At 34.0% G+C, this 13,476-nt stretch overlaps 1 protein-coding gene and 1 pseudogene across 1 annotated transcript; one reads left to right on the top strand and one right to left on the bottom strand.

The window, feature by feature from the left end:
- The first annotated feature begins 1,825 nt into the window (after positions 1 to 1,825).
- Positions 1,826 to 4,104, top strand: LOC132632512 (eukaryotic translation initiation factor 1A-like). Its single transcript, XM_060348477.1, has 2 exons — positions 1,826 to 2,189; positions 3,731 to 4,104. Exons 1-2 carry the CDS (start codon positions 1,935 to 1,937, stop codon positions 3,908 to 3,910), a joined length of 435 nt encoding a protein of 144 aa, XP_060204460.1. The 5' UTR covers positions 1,826 to 1,934; the 3' UTR covers positions 3,911 to 4,104.
- A 1,005-nt stretch (positions 4,105 to 5,109) lies between these two features.
- LOC132632502 (protein CURVATURE THYLAKOID 1A, chloroplastic-like) lies at positions 5,110 to 12,679 on the bottom strand (annotated as a pseudogene).
- Between the last annotated feature and the right edge of the window lie 797 nt (positions 12,680 to 13,476).

Raw genomic sequence — 13,476 nt, 5'->3', positions numbered from 1 at the left:
CCCTTGTTAGTCTTGTGCGTTATGATTCAACTTCTCTCTTTTATCATCTCCAACAAACAACAAGTTTATGCTTCTCAAATGGGATTCTATAAAATCATTGGTTTGTCAAGAAAGATGGTCTGGTTGAACGACCATTGGAATCTTGAGAAATTATTGAATGTCCATTCAGAGTTTTTGCACCTTAGTTTCTTTCCCTTTTCAGCGTCCCCGTATCTTTGTAGCATAAGATTTTGCCTTTCTACAAACCTTTCCCATTTGCTTGTAGTACAAGCATAAACAAGTATATAAAAGGCTTTTCTGACTTGCTTTGCAAGATAAACTAATTTAAAATTTAGTATTAGTATTACAACGTCGAAGTTGCAGCGCAAGATTTTGATGTCTATCCGCTTTGCTTGTTGTACAAGTATATAGGGCTTTTCCAGGTAACTGTATTAGAATAATTGATTCTAGATTTAAAATTTAAAAATACGAATACAGTGTGAAAATTGTGACATAAGGTTCTTCAATATTCAACTAAGGGAAAGGTTGGGGAAATACAATGTATTCATTAAATTATTAAAAGATATTCCTCATTGATTTAATCAAAGACAACTTGGTGTTCTCAAGTATTTTAATAAACAATCTTCACGAAATAAGCCGTGCGCGCGGCCAAAGATGGAAATACCGAGGGGTCGTTTGGTACGGAGACAGTAATGCAGGGATTATAATGCTGAGATTATTTTTTATCAAGTGTTTGATTCATTGTATTAAAAATTAGATATACAATGTATAATCTAATTTGTGTTTGGTTTAAAACTATACAAATTCTTTGCAATTATATCCTTTAAATATTTGTGGGATTTTCTATTTCATGTAATTGGGAAAAGGGTTTGAGGGATAGTTTAGTCATTTTAGGGGTCTTATCCATGTATAGTTAAACCTGGTATAAGTAATCCCTTGGTTTACTTGGTATTAGATAAGCCTCCTATGGTGTATAAGTAATCCATATATTAAGTATGATTAAATTGAATTGAGTAACCAAACATTATATTGATGGACTAAATTTTAATACAAGAACTATTTTGATTAGTACAACCTACCAACCGACCCCTAAATGTCAACATAACTAAACTCAAACATTACAAATACGTCTATTTGGTACTGCCCTTATGTGTGCGCGCCTGACTGGGCCCTAAAAAAGAAAGACTTTTAAATTTTATAGTCTAAAATAAATTACAGAAATTTTTGTGGCTAGAAATTATTACATTAAGGTGAAAAAATGAGAATTTTAGAGTTAAATTATTGCTAAATATAAAGAGATGTTATTTCTTTGGACTGGCTTAAAAAAAAAGAGCGTTGTATAAATTAAGACGGACGGACGAAGTACACCGTACTTAACCACCACCTTATTAGATTATAGTCTGTTTGGCCAAACTTCTAAAATCAGCTTTTTTTAAAAAGTACTTTTGACAAAAAACAATCTGTGTTTGGCTAATTAATTTAAAAAGCACTTTTAAGTAGCAATTAGTGTTTGACTAAGCTTTTAAAAAATGTTTCTAATAAGTGTATTTTTCTCAAAAGTACTTTTGGGCAGAAGCCATTTCTCTTTTACCTTCTGAAAACTGCTTCTGCTACTCCCCAGAAACATTTATTTTCCCTCAAAAATATGACCAAACACCTCATTTTTTTAAAATAAATACTTTATCACAAAAAATAAACATTTTTGGGGAAAATAAGTTTGGCCCATATACGATTAAGGATTTTAATTCCTGGTTCTTTTTCTCTGAGGAAAATAAAAATAAAAATCCCCCTTATAAAAAGGAGACAAAAACCAAATCAACCACACATTCCCAAAAAAAAAAAAAAAAAAACAAAACAACAGGTACTAATTAATACTAGGGTTTCATTTTTGTGTCTGAAAAATTAGGGTTTGCAACAAATCTGATTAATCAAACATGCCTAAGAACAAAGGAAAAGGAGGTAAGAACAGGAAGAGAGGTAAAAACGAAGCAGATGATGAGAAAAGAGAACTTATATTCAAAGAAGATGGACAAGAATACGCACAAGTACAACGTATGTTAGGTAATGGAAGATGTGAAGCCACGTGTATTGATGGAACAAAACGTTTGTGTCATATACGTGGTAAGATGCATAAAAAAGTATGGATTGCTGCTGGTGATATTGTTCTTGTTGGTCTTCGTGATTATCAGGTAAACTTAAATAAATACCCCCATCATCTTCATCCAAAAAAATACTTTAATTTTGGAGTAACTTTTTGGAGAAATTGTCACCCATCTTTCCCCCTTTTTGGGGGGTTTTTAATTCGTTTTGGGTACATGATTTTGTTTTGTTTTGGTTTACACGATTTGTGATTAAGAATGTAAATTTGTATGGCTTAATGAATTGAGGTTGAGGACGAGTACAGAAATAGCCACCTATGTAGGTCGATTAATTCTCAGTTAGAAACTAGTTGGGTTGGCTATATACAACAACAACAACAACAACATACCCAGTGTGATCCCACAGGTGGGGTCTGGCTCTATATTCAATTCTGACCCAACAATTTCAGTTTACAGGATTAATCATATCCATTGGCGGAGCTAGGGTACCCCCGTTTTTGAGAAATTTGTTTTTGTTTATTAAAATTGTATGTGAACTTGTATGGCTTAATGAATTGAGGATGAGGTACATAAATTGGCACCTATGTTGGCCAATCAATCGGTTACTTCTCAATTCGGTTCACATGAATTTGGAGTTTAAAGAGTTTTTGAGAAATTCATTTTTGGGGGTACATGATTTATGTTATTTATCTCCCTTTGATGTATGATTTTGAAAAATTGCTAGTAAACTTTTATGAACTAATGAATCACGGATTAGGAACAGAAATAGTCACCTATGTTAATCAGTGAATTGATTAGTTCTTAATTCAAAACTAGTTGGGCGGCTATTATGAATTGTCTATATTCAATTTCGACCCAGCAATTTCAGTGTTTACGGGATTGATGATATAGTACTTTTGGGCTCTCGGGAAGCCAACGGTAATGCTTACACGAGAGTATTTTGGACACAATTTTTTGGCCTCCGCAGTACTTTTGATTCAAGATTGAATCTTTATCATGTTGTGGTTCTCTGAGTTGTTAATGATCATAAATATAAAGTGGGATCTTATGCTGTGGAGCTACTTAAATCTACTCAAGTGTTTTGGAGTAACTTTTTAATCAACTAACAGATTACGTCTCAATCCGAAATTAGTAGGGTTGGCTATATCAACTGTGTATATTCCTTGACAAAAAAAAATCAATTTTCTGTATTCATTCCGATCCAACAATTTTTGGATATCATACTTTTTAGGCTTTTCGGAGACCTATGGTAATAATGCTGTTTCCTTGTTTATGTTTCTTTATCTGGACTTGGAACCAGCTATGCAGAGTTTATGTAGCTTGAGGTTAATAGTCATCGGCAGAATTGTTTGCCTCCATAGTCCTTTTGAGTTGATATTGAAGCTAGTTCTTTTGTTCAGTTGTTGTTCCAATGGGTAGTCAATAGTCATAATAAAAAGTGGGATCTGTGTGCTCTTCAGCTATGTGAATCTGCTCAAGTGTATCTCTCGTTAGTGAAAAGAAATTGTTCTTGGTATATTTTTTACTTGTGCAATTAATTTGCATCATTGGATTGTTGCTGTTGTCTTAGTTCTGGTAGAATGTGGATATATATTGCTGTTTCTTAACTTCATTATATTTGGGTTTTGCAGGATGATAAAGCTGATGTCATTCTGAAGTACATGCCAGATGAGGCAAGGCTGTTGAAGGCATATGGAGAGTTGCCAGAGAACACTAGGCTCAATGAGGGTGTTGCTAATTTGGATGAAGAGGACGAGAACACTGTTGATAATTATATCGAGTTTGAGGATGAGGACATTGACAGAATCTAAAGTTTTCGTGACTTAAATTGCTTTTTTGCCTTGCTATTTCCTTTTTGGTGTTTAATTTCAATATAGATTGAGAGCTTATATGCTGTATCGTTTGAAGTAATATATGATTCAGAGCTTTATGCATTTAGGTTTCTGTATGAATATTTATGCTTCGATGAAACGGATGCAATAATAACGAGCTACTGTTTTTCGGATTTGCACAATTTCCTGGATGGTTTGCCTGCATCGATACTTCTGCAATGTTTTTTTGGTGTCTTCTCCTTCTGAATTTGTTGCTAGATGGTACCTTTAAAACGATCCTTATGCTGAAGGTCCACCTGAAACAGCTTCTCTACCTCCCAAGGTAGGGGTAAAGTCTACCCTCCCCGCCTCAGACCCTTTTAGTGGGATTCAATTGGGTATGTTGTGTTTGTGTTATAGTACCTTTAAAACGAGCTTGAGGTTATGATTCATTGAGCCATTCCTCCAGTGATATTCAGTCATCCTTCTAATTAAAATTTCAACCATCTTTCAGTACAGGGGAAGTGGAATTTGATCAAAGGATATCTAGGTCTAAAATTGGACCTTTGAACACTCAACCAATTCCTTGGTGTCCTCTTTTAAAGGTTACTGGAGTTTTGTAGTATGTAACACATTTTTCCCCTTAATCCACACAGCATTCTCTACTTATACCAGGGCAGAAATATAGAAACACTACTTGCTTGACCTAAAGTTAAATGTAAAAGAACTAGGGTTATATGCATGGTTGATTTTCTATGGAAGAATTGGTCTGTTTTTTGAAGTACATTCTTAATGCAGCCTCGAAGAGCCACAAATGGGGTCTATGGAGGGTGGTGCGTACATGTGTGAAGGTAGAGAGGTTGTTTCAAATGAAATGAAAGGTAGAGAGGCTGTTTCAAATGAAATGAAGACTTAAAAAAATAACAATAGGAAGTGCTTCCACAGGCATAGGCTACCTTCCTACTGACAGCACAACTAGGTGTTGGCAATTGGCACATTACTACACTAATTGCTACGTCACTACACTTCATCAGGATCGGTAGCGGGTAGGATATGTATGGAAAAAACTGAAAACCCCTATTGTAAATTGCAACATTGGATCTTTGGCAATAACCATATGCTCCATTTCAAAAAGTAGTTAATTTGCATTGTGCACTTGACTTACAGCCTTATTTACAGAACGATATAGTGTAACAAGATGCAGAAGTAGACTATGATTTATAACACTATTAAATAAAAGTGAAACATAAAAGCTTCTTTGAAGATGTGCTAAGTGAGATAAAGAAAATTACATCAAAACCTACTCTTACTTATAAAGAAAATTACATCAGAACCTACTCTTACTTCACATGAACATATGCCTCTTGTACAAGAAACTAACAGCCCATTTGCATTGGCTCGTTCACCATGAATTTGACATCAAATTACATGCATTTATTCAGTTCCTGCAATCTTCTTCAATTCCTCAGCATCTTCTGCCAATTCTTTTCTACTCGACTGTCAGCAAGAACAAGAAATCACATCTCTAGTAAGCCATTGCCATCTCTATGCAAACAATAAGCCAATTCTACAGTAGTTCAAGTACTTTCTTGTGCAGTTATTTCAGTAGTTTTGGCTCAAAACTCTATGTTATGAAATTTACTAAATATGTACAAAAATTTAATTCAGAACCCAATAACTAGCACTTAAAGTTGTTGTCCTAGACCAGAACCCATAAAGTTCAAATCTTGTATCCACTTCTGCACCAACTTAAAGAACATTTACCCTTCTCGGGAAAAGGCAAGACAATGACAGGCTGACTGAGAGATTGGAAGTTCTATATGGCAGTTCTTTTCTTCTTTTTGCCTAAATTCAGTGTACAAAAAAGTTGATACAGAAATCAACTACTCCATCTGTGCCTATTTACGTGACATTCTTTCCTATTTAGTCGGTCCCAAAAAGAATTGACACATTTTTATATTTTGTAACAATTTAACTTTAAACTTCTCATAATGAGATGATTTATAGTCACACAAATATCTATGGCTTATTTTGGACCCCAGGTTTCAAAAGCCTACCTTTCATTCTTAAACTCTGTGTTCAGTGAAACACCTTCACATAAATTGAGACGGAGGGAGTAGTTTATAGAAATTCAAGCTTTCAAATATTTACCTAAGAAGCCTATTTCAATATATGGGAAAAAGAAAAACTAGCCGTCATTTTGTTTTAAGCCACAATTCCTTCCATACCCCAACTGAAAATCTACAGCATGCGATGCGATTCGACTGGAAAACATTTATTTAAAATATTTTTTGTGGTATAATTTGAAATGTTAAGAGAAATGTAACCTAATCCCGCAATCTTACCTTGAAGAGAAGGTAGCGGTAGACAAACCATCCAGTATATCCAAGTCCTACCAACTCCAAGACTTTTGGTAGCTGCAGAAAGGGGAAAGATTAGTGAATCTCTGATGGTTGGACCAAACCACAGAAGAGATCTATGAAAGAGAGGATCTCAGTCTGTCATACAAATGGAAATTCAAAAACCTATAGCAGGGAAAATACTCACAACATTCTTAAAGCAGTTCCTTAAGTAAAACAATTATGGGATAATTACATTTTTGGACCGTTCAGAAAAATGATAGCCAGAAAAAGTATAGGTTTTGTATATTAAGTATAAATATACATTAATATGTATAGACATTAATATACATAATCAGTGTATATGTTTTGTACATTTTAGATAGTGCCCGTAAATAACTTCGGCTGACGGGCCAACAAATGGAAAAAGGCCAGCAGTTATCTTATTCCATCAATCTACTTACCAGAGGAACTGAGTTGACGGCACCAACAACAATTGAAGACAGCCAAACTGCAACAATTGCCCCACCACCGTAAAGTAGCACTGTTGATTTGTCTTCAACAGCATCCCACTGTAAGCAATAAGAAGGTATTCAATGTGAGTTAGACATAGAACAAATCGGTCATAAAAGATCAAAAGGATTAAAAAAATTGCTGAATCCTGATCTCGTATTAAAATGAAAAGCTATCTATTCCGACCAGTAAAACTAAAATGCATCCCTAAGATTCTTTAATTCTATTTTTAGGGACTCTTACATTGTCTCCATGCGAGAAAATGCCAACTTAGCAAAATGTGTTCTATGTACCCGAAATTAGAGAGCATTCAGCAGACGAGAACTATGAAGAAACCTCTAATGAAGGTAAAAACAACAAAAATCTATGGTTGCACTGAATGCTAATATCAAAGTTATCATGACATGGTACTATTTATTATTAACTAAACTGCCATTTCTATAATATATATATATTATTAACTACTAGAGTTAAAGTAATATAATTGACTTCAATGATCTGCTCCTATTATTCTCTGGTTATCTTTACTATTTGCTGTCAATACGTTTCTCTTCTTCAATATTTTCATCATAGCTTTTTACTCTTGTATTTTTCAAACCTGCTTAGAAAACGCTTTTCTTGAGCCGAGCGTCTTATTGGAAACAACCTCTCTACCTCACCCAAGGTAGGGGTAAGGTCTGCGTACACCCACTCTCCCCAAACTAGGTGTGCTGTTGTTGTTGATCTACTCCTATTATTAAATTGAAGAAAATCTCATGACGTTATAAATGTAACAAAAACTGCTGCTCTACAAGTATTTTGCAGGTATAAGTATCTCACACTCTATGGTGATGTACCGTGTACAAAACAAGGTTTTGATTTCTAATAAATCTCAAAGCGATGCAACAAAAGAGAGATTGACTACCAAATGACTTTTGATTATTTGCAGCAGAGAAGATGCAATTTTTTCTCAGGCAGCAAGCCATCCAGTTTACCTTTTCTTTTAGCTCCGTTAGGAATTCGCTAGTATCAACAGAAGTTTCTTCAGATGAAGAGGCTTTAACCTGGAGCAGTGAAGACCTTTTGGACTCTGCTACAGAACATCAACATAAATCATGAGCACAGCAATAGGAACAAGTGTTATCTTTGAAATCAGAAAACATCATACAAATACAATGCGCATCACTTCTATGTATGGTTTAGTGTAATTGTGTAAGTAGCAACTAGGAGTGGCAAAATTGGCCCATTAAAACATGACCCGCCCAAGTTTGGGTTGGTCATTGACCTGCCTAAGTTTGGGTTGGTCATTGACCTGCCTAAGTTTGGGTTGGTCATTGATCCGCCCATTTATTACCTCAGCCCACATTAGTCCAACCCATCCAAAAATTGGACTGATATAGCCCAAATTGACCCTTGAGATATCTTGTCAAACTATTTTCAAAGACTTTTTTTTTTTAATTGATATGTTGTATATAGCCATAATACTCCCTAGATCCCCCAATGTGGGACTTGTTGGGCTTTAAAGATCCATTAAGTGGTTGGGCTTTAAAATGAAGTGGTGTGAATGAGAAATGGAAGGAAATGAAATTTGTTTGAATTTCATTTGTGCAAATGCACTTTGTCCCACATAGGTGAGGGAAACCATTTGTTGTGTGCTTATATAGAGATAGACAATTGTTCTAACTCTTAAAGAGTTGAGGCATCTACAGTGTAGTTATCTAATCATGACAAGGCAAGATTATGGCACATGTCACTGGGGTGTTGAGCAACCGTAACCTTTTGAAAGGTGAGAACATCAACACACTTGAATTTTATGAGCACTGCATTCTAGGAAAGCAGAAGAAGATCAGCTTCAGTGCTGGCAAGCACAAGATGGGATGGGTGCTAGACTACATCCATTCAGATATACGAGCCCCTAAATTTCCATCGAAGGGTGGAAAGAGGTATCTCCTCACGTTCATTGATGAATTTCACGTGTTTTCCACAGGCGAAAGGTGATGATTTTGAAGCATTTAAAGAGTGGAAGAATTTGATTGATAATCAAATGGAGCGGAAAATCAAGTATCTTCACACAAACAATGGCTTTAAGTTTTGCAGTGAAGAGTTTAATGATTTTTGCAAGGTTTATGGAACTCATCTTTGCTTGTTCTTCCTCCTTGGATCTTCAAAGAGCCCTAACGTTATGATACCAAGTATTAGCGGAAATGTAAAAGAAAGAACATAAGATTTAACATAGTTCGGATCAAAGTGCCAGAGCACAACTGCCTTTATATTATTAACAAAGAAAGGGGAGATATCCAATTACACCTAAGAGAATTGCTCTCTACTCTTGCAAGGATTTTATGATTTTGGGATGATTAGACAATGAAGAATGATCATCCTTTTATAATGACCAGACTTGGACTCCAAGCTCAAAAAGAGAAAAGGAAAAATAAATCCAAAATTTGTCCTCCACAAATTTTGCTTGCTCCCCAAGTTCATTTGCCAGCCAAGTTATTTGGCACATGGGTTGGACCCCACAAAAAACCAACTCTTTCAGTCCTCTAAACTTTGAAGTACTAAAACATCAAGATTTCCACACAGATGTACTCTTAACTGTAAGTCAGTCAAGAGAAAATCATTCATCATAGCATATGAGCTTCTCCTTTGTATTGCATGGAACATTTTTGAAGCTCCAATAACAATTGAAAGCGCAAATGAAAAATACTTGCGAAATTACCAAAACTAGGTTCTATTGTCAGTCCCCAATTCATCGAAAAGGATACTGGAAAGTAGAAAAAGCTAGTAACTAGATTATTGCAGAAAAGGTATCCAAATACAGTATAACTTACATAATTAGAATCATATTTATTTCTGGAGAAAAGGAAATAGCAAATTACGAGTTTCCATCCATTTTCCGATGCTATTTTCCTTGATGTAAGGAATCTTAAAGTGGTTTCAGACACCAATTCTAAGATAGCCCTGGAGGCAAAGCAGCTGACAATACTCACTATAAGTAAATCCAAGACCAGAAGTAGCACAGGTTATATGAAGCTTCCATGAGCTAACTTTAAAATGACAATAGTCACTAGCGTCAAATTGTGTCGATCCGTATTAATAATCAACCAGAGGATAAGGCGTCGTCCCCTAAAAGCTAAACAATCTAATCTCACGGTGATAAGCTAAAATATTTTAAGCCAAGGCATGATAGAACTAGAAGGCCTGGTATACAACGATAAACCAAATTCTGATGTAATAAGGAGAAACTCTCTTAGCTTCTCAAACACTTCTACAGTTAAAGGTATAACAGTTTTAAGTTTAAAAACCAAATGGTTTAAGCTTGTACTCCAGTCACCACAAATGTGCAAGTAATTTATCGATCAATGTAGCAGAATAGCAACAAGCAAGTTAGCACCTTTTCAGACATGGATATTTATCTGCAAACTTATCAGTGTAGCAGTTCGAAACGACCATACCATGAATCTAAGCTTTCAAAGTAGTTTTAGAAATAGGATATATTCAGGAAAATAATACACACAGACTACAATCTACCAAAAAAAAAAAAAAAATCTATCAATCAATCTACTAACCAGTTGTCACTAAGCAATTTTTTTTTTTTTTTTTTTTTGTATCCATTCTCTATTCAGACATTCGATAATCAGATAACTCATACTTAATAGCAAAAAATAAATAAATTATGCTTTACTCTTAATAGGGGAAGATAACATTTCATCCATTACTTTATAATACAAGGTTTCACTAAGCAATTTGACTTATAAATGACTAGCAGTGGTGAAAGACAATCTATATATAATATAAAGCTAGGCATAGACAAGGTGATGTGGCACCTCTCTATGGCCTAGAATGCTATTTATCTTTTTTGTCATTTTTTTGAGTTCTTTTCTATTTTCCCCCCCTCATCTCCCCTTTTCCAATAATTATTTACTCCTATTTATTATTGTAATAGATGAGGCATTGAAGAATTGTGAGGGGCAACGAAGAGTCACGGTAAAAGGGTAGCAAAGAGTCATATTTTATCCCCCAAAAGTATTTCTTTTCCTATCGACAATTGATCTGAAGAGGTGTAAAAGAACATTAAAATCTGCCCATTTGCATTCAGCTCATAATTTCCATTAAATGCAAAAGTAAAGACAAACTCTTTCTCTAACGTTAAAGTTCATGTATAAAATGAAAAAGTATTCCAGAAAAACAAGGACAACACAAAACCCTTCCAGTCCTTCTCTTTTTGGATACTATCAGGTAATGCTTCCATTGTTAATCATATTTTTTGCTTTGTATAGTAATGGCCAAAACTTCTTTGAAATATCAAGCCTAAAATGCTTCATATAATAAAGTTCTTATGAGCTTGGTATGGTAAACTTATCTGGTTCTTTTTATGCTGGCTTGATAAAATGCTACGATGTTGTATTGTATTAAGTATGTCAGTTGTTAGTTCTTTTCCTATTGATGTCAGCAATTTCTTTTTTGTCAAGTTGTTTAGTTTGTGATAAAATATACGATAATTTTGATTGTTAGTTAATTTTGTTTATATTGATATGTGGTTTAATCTGTTTACAAACTAAAATTTGCTCCTTCACTATGATCATTGAGATGTAATAATATGGCAGTTTTTCTTTGTTTTTACATGATTTTGAGAGAGTAGATAACAGTCGGAATCAAACCATGAGACGGGATGGTGATAACAATATAATAAAAGAAAGCTTGCATTGAGTTTTTTCATTTTTCCTTCTCAATTTCTAATTTATTTCAATTTTAACTTGACTGTCTCTGTTTTATCTAATTGAAAAAATGTTAGCACATGTTTATCAGTTACATATTCTACATTTCTATTTTGCTATGACATGACTACTTGTAGGAGAATAAAATTTGTCTAATACAGGTAAAGTTATGATATTTTATTTGACTTACGTATCAGAAACTTTTTTTTTCTTCTTAATTTTGCCTCTAATTAAATGTGACAAATAAATTGGAACGGAGACCGACAACTTGACAAGGAACAGTAGGACAGAGCAGCTCTATAGTCATATAAAGTGACTAACTGGTTAAGCATCATAAGTGCATTTGATCAAACTAAAACTCATAAGATATTCCAATACTATAAGTGTAACAAATGAAAAACAGAAGTAAGCAAATAAATATCCCAAGTCACAATATTAATTATTACATTGACTTTATACCTCTATGCTTCGTGAAAATTCCGTACTTCCAAATTACCCAATTGATCCAAATTCTGCTGTATTTATTTCTGCGTTTATTTTCATTTACCTTAAAATACATTTAATATGATTAAAACGTTTTTTTTTTTTTTGACAAAGCTTATTAAAGAGTTCAACAACCAGTACCACTACTAAGGGAAAGCTCAATTATTCCACATTAATGGAGGTACTAACATCCTCTAGAAAATTAATCAAGTTGTCCATGAAGATAAACTACTATACTTGTGATTTATCAAGTTATAAAATTATTTTTTGTATGTACGTACATATTTTATCTCCTTGATCTTGGCTACATCCACAAAAGTATTTTATAAATTTAGTTTGTTGCTTTTATAACTGAGCGAAGATCGGTCACGTACACTAGTAAAATAATAATCGAAAAATTAGAACAATTTACTGAAAAGTTACAAAAAAAAAAAAATGGCAGGTAACGTTTTGAAACATGTCACATAAGTTTAAACGGAGGAGAATACTCATTTGCCAAACTAGAATACCTGGAAATTTGAAGGAAGTGGAAAAGGTGTGGAAGAGACACGTGGTGGAAGATAAGGTAAGGTAGAACAGGAAAATGGGGCGGCTGCTTTAAGTGGGAAACGAGTAGTAAAGAGGGTAATAGAAGGAGAAGCTGCTGCCATTTTGGCTGGGCGGTGTGAGTTTCTTCTCTACACAAAAGTAGTGGCTGTGTATCATCTCTTTGGGAGACAAAATGACTAAAATTATCTCTCTCATTTTTTTTATTTTTTGCTAATAGGTTTAAAATAGTCCTTTAAATAGTACTATAAGTGGTGTTTGGTACTAGACAAAATTATCTCACGATTATAATCCTGGGACTAATTTATCTCATCTCTTGAAACTTATCTCATCTAGGAGATGGGATTCCAGGATTAATGGGATATTCCTTCTTTAAGTTTGGGATGTACTTTATACTTTATTTGAGATCACAGTATAAAATTATACCTTCTATCAAATATGATACAAAATTAATCCCACGGTTAGTGTTGGGATCAGAGGCGGATCTAGGATTTGAAGGTGGCGGATGCCACAATTTTCTTCAATGTACATCTTGTTAGGAACGTGTATTTGGGTCGGTCTATCTCTTTTTAATTTATTCGGATCAACTTAATAGGCTTTTTTTTTATTTGCAAATATGAAAATTACATCTCAAAAATCAACAAATGAACATAATTAGAATTTTAAACAAGGAATCACACTCGTTAACACCCATTAACAACAGAAGTAAATCAATATTTTCACCAAGGGACTTGCATCTCTTATGTATATTAAAAAATGAATTTGCGCAAGTAAAATAACATCATCAATAAGGGAATTACACCAATCAAAATAAGAAAAATAATAGAAAAACTCTTCAATAGGTAAATACACCCCATAAGTAAATGTAGAATTAGATAAACTATAAGTTTTCAAAAATAAATCATAAATTTCATGTTTTTTCTAAGCAGTGCTTACGAAATTTCCATCATAATTTAAGTAGTAAAGTGATTTAAATTGAATTTAACAA

Source organism: Lycium barbarum, chromosome 1 (assembly GCF_019175385.1).
Source record: "Lycium barbarum isolate Lr01 chromosome 1, ASM1917538v2, whole genome shotgun sequence".
In the NCBI taxonomy this organism is placed as follows: Eukaryota; Viridiplantae; Streptophyta; class Magnoliopsida; order Solanales; family Solanaceae; genus Lycium; species Lycium barbarum.
The sequence above is the reverse complement of the archived record's forward strand: the minus strand, read 5'-3'. Positions and strand labels throughout refer to the sequence as shown.

What these genes read in the sequence shown, in the direction of transcription:
- LOC132632512 (XM_060348477.1), top strand. Translation starts at nt 1,935, where the DNA reads ATGCCTAAGAACAAAGGAAAAGGAGGTAAGAACAGGAAGAGAGGTAAA. An exon ending in TTGGTCTTCGTGATTATCAG is followed by an intron (nt 2,190 to 3,730) that starts GTAAACTTAAAT and finishes TGGGTTTTGCAG; the next exon opens with GATGATAAAGCTGATGTCAT.